This window comes from Empidonax traillii, unplaced genomic scaffold (genome assembly GCF_003031625.1).
Source record: "Empidonax traillii isolate 1590-97213 ecotype Southwest subspecies unplaced genomic scaffold, ASM303162v1 scaffold248:size1534464, whole genome shotgun sequence".
Lineage (NCBI taxonomy): Eukaryota > Metazoa > Chordata > Aves > Passeriformes > Tyrannidae > Empidonax > Empidonax traillii.
Window position 1 is genome coordinate 901,255 of NW_020955441.1, and position 3,256 is coordinate 904,510.

General features: G+C 39.4%; 1 protein-coding gene across 2 annotated transcripts in view; it reads left to right on the forward strand.

Annotated features, from left to right (window-relative positions):
• The window catches only part of FBN1 (fibrillin 1), a 149,131-nt gene that overhangs the window by 111,292 nt on the left and 34,583 nt on the right, over positions 1 to 3,256 (forward strand). For both annotated transcript variants that reach the window (XM_027888943.1, XM_027888942.1), the window contains exon 34: positions 1,908 to 2,033. In XM_027888943.1, coding sequence (XP_027744744.1) covers positions 1,908 to 2,033 — 126 coding nt within the window. The remainder of the gene's footprint in view (positions 1 to 1,907; positions 2,034 to 3,256) is intronic.

Consider the following 3,256-nt stretch of genomic DNA (forward strand, 5'->3'; position numbering starts at 1 on the left):
TTTTTCCCCCCTTTTTATTATTTTAAAGATCTGGATGAGTGCTCCAATGGGACCCACATGTGCAGCCCACATGCTGACTGCAAGAATACAATGGGCTCTTACCGCTGCCTGTGTAAAGAAGGTTATACTGGGGATGGCTTCACTTGTACAGGTGAGCTTTCCTAGGAAAGCATCAGATGACCTCCAGTGGTCCCTTGCAGCCTGAGTTAGTCTGTGATCCAATACACAAAAATAGCTTTTGAACGTTTGAAATTACGCACTAATATGTCATTGTCCATTGCCTTCTCCTTCACCTAGGTTACCATAACTTGAAAGAAATACAGTATATTATACCTACTCTAAATCAGTCTCTTTTTTCACTTGACAAAAATGCAGTTTTTCACTGAACTTTCCTTTTTAGTTGGAGTGAGTGGCAAAATTATTAAAACAATGCTTGAACATATTATTTGGCCCCTCACCTTAATACTTCAATAATAGGGCATATGCATTAAAACTGCTTCATAAAATTGCCTAAAAATATCTGTTCTCTCCCTAAGTGAGTGTGTGCTGTGTTCTTTACTGCATCATCCTGAGAGGTGGTGTCAAGATGCAGTGCTGGCATGCAGAATGAGGAAAGTAGCTGCTTCAGAAACCTCATTTTATAAACTGTAAATGTAATTATTAAACTTTGCTAGAGAGATGTTTCCCACCCACACTTCAGTCTTTGACTCTGAAGAGCAGCTTAGCTCCTGTGTGCTTAGTCATGAGGAGCTGTTGCACTCGGGCTGTCAGTGCTGCTCTGTGGAGGGGGACGCTGTCCGGAGCAGAACCATGCCATGGGCCAAGTTTTCAGCTGGTGCAGGTCAGCAGCACTCTATCAACTACAGCAGGTTTTTATGGCATCTGAGAATCTGGCTCATCAGGTTTAAGGCTGAATTAGAATCAGTCCAAATTATAAGTGAACCCTGGGATTCTGTTTAATGCTCTCCCTATAATTTAATCTTGAATCAGACTCAGGTTCCTCAGTGGCCTTCCTAACCCAGTGCTCTTTGTTAATTTCCCATGTGATGATTTCCAGGAGTCCATAAACTACATCCTTCAGCTGAGTGCCTACGGAGTTTCTGCATTCAGTAGAACTTGATTTTTTTTGGAAATTTGGGTACTTTATTGTTCCTGGATTCTAAAGGTGGCTGGGAGTCCCAACTAGAGCACGCAAGTGTGCTGTAGGCCCTCTGCCAGGATGTGCAGCATTCACTCTGTAGGTGCTACTTTTGATTCACCAGCCGTGGGCTTCCCAAAGCTCACAGTGCCAGCCAGGCTCTGCTGCAGTAAGCAGGTGTTTTTCTGATGTGTAACATGTCAGCTAAACAGTAAGGGCCACGATCTGTCTGAAGGCAAGCGTGCTCCAGTAGCAAGGCTGTTTCTCTCATCAGCTGTTAACCTGCAGTTTAATTTTGATTAGGTTCTTTTCATGCCACTTTTTGTCAGTTTTTTGCATGTTTGGCATGGAGAACTGCCTATTACCATATGTTTGCTCATTGCACAGTAAACCTCTTTTTTTTTTTTTTTTCCCAATTACTGCCTCTAGGCTCTGCTGTAATAGAAACAATAATAAATTTCACGTGCTCGTTCTGAGTCTAAATTTGACCCTGTGTCCTGCCTCCAATTGTTATTAACTGTAGCTATTTCAGCAGTCTGTGGCTCTCTCTGATTTTCCTTTTGATTAGAAGCTGTGTTTTCAAGATGTTGGAAATACACTGAGCTGTTACATGTAGTAACCTCTGCTCAGAACTAGATTGCAGTTTCCTCTGCAAGTGTTCAGAGTTAACAGAGTAGTTAAAATGTTTGGAACACTGCAGCTTCAGCTCACATATGTTGGTGAGAAAACCATGTTTACTGTAAATTTGCAATTTCTTTTCCTTTTACAGACCTTGATGAATGCTCAGAAAACTTGAATCTCTGTGAAAATGGGCAGTGCCTCAATGCCCCTGGAGGGTATCGCTGTGAATGTGACATGGGATTTTTGCCAAGTGTAGATGGGAAAGCATGTGAAGGTAATGCTCTGTAAGCTTTAAACAGCACTCAACAAATTCTGCCTTAATAGTATTTTATGTTTCAAAAATTCTACAATTGGTTTCAATTGTGATTGAGTTCAGAGTGGCATGAAAATTGTCAGTAGTAGTTGCTCTTTTGCAGTTTATACGTTTATTATGGACCTCTGGGTGGTCATCTACCTGTTGTACCTGCCTTTTCATTGACCATTTATGACCAGTTCCTCATCTTATTCATAACAATGTGACAGAAAAAGTTGTTACTTTACATTAGTGTGTATGAAACTTTAAAACAGTGATTTGGTAGCCAATACAGTGAATAAGTTTATATGACCACAACAACAACAACAAAAAAAATTCCCATGACTGTTCAGTTTGGAGAGTGAGCTGTCAGTTAACTGCTTACAACTCATTGGTAAGAACTTTGCATATGCAAAGATTCAAAACAATCAAATAATAAGCATGTTGCCAACATGATTAAGGTCATATATTTGATGTGAACTTTTGAAATCCTCATTTGATATAACACTAATAAGTCAGTCAAGAAAACTTGGCCATATCATCTGACATAGTAACAACTCATAGTAACTGGTATTTGATGGAGTTCATAAGTACATCACTATAAATAGGATTTTCCCCCTTGAAAAGTGTTCTGTGTATTTTTTTAGCAATCTACCAAGTGAAATAATTTATGAAGAGTGAATTTTTCTTTAAACTAAACCAATACTAGGTTTCATGACATTTCATGAAACAATTTACTTTCAGATCTTTTAGCTAAGTTTTAAATAGCTTATGTAGAGCCAGCTCCTGTTGCTAAAACAGACTTGCCTTGATGTTTCAGATGTGTATGCTAAATGCAGTATTTTAAGGTCCTTTGTAAACACACACTTTTTTATTGTATCAAATTGGTCATCCTTCGTGCAGTGCATGTGGCATTCAGTAAATACTGAATCAGACTCATATGATTTGGACAAAAAGCACAAAAGCAAGCTCTGCTTGCCAAACTTCAGATCTGTCAAATATAGAAACCTGAGGACGAACATGAAGTTCACCTTTGGACACAAGCTTTTCCCTTGCTGGTGTCCAACTTTCTGCAGATGGCTGCTGACTTAGAATAAGCTTCATTTTTTTTAAAGCATATCTTCTGCGATGTTTAATATTGCCACTTGTCAGATTAACCCACCAACAAGCAGGATTGTTTCTGGCATGGCTTCCAGAGATACTGG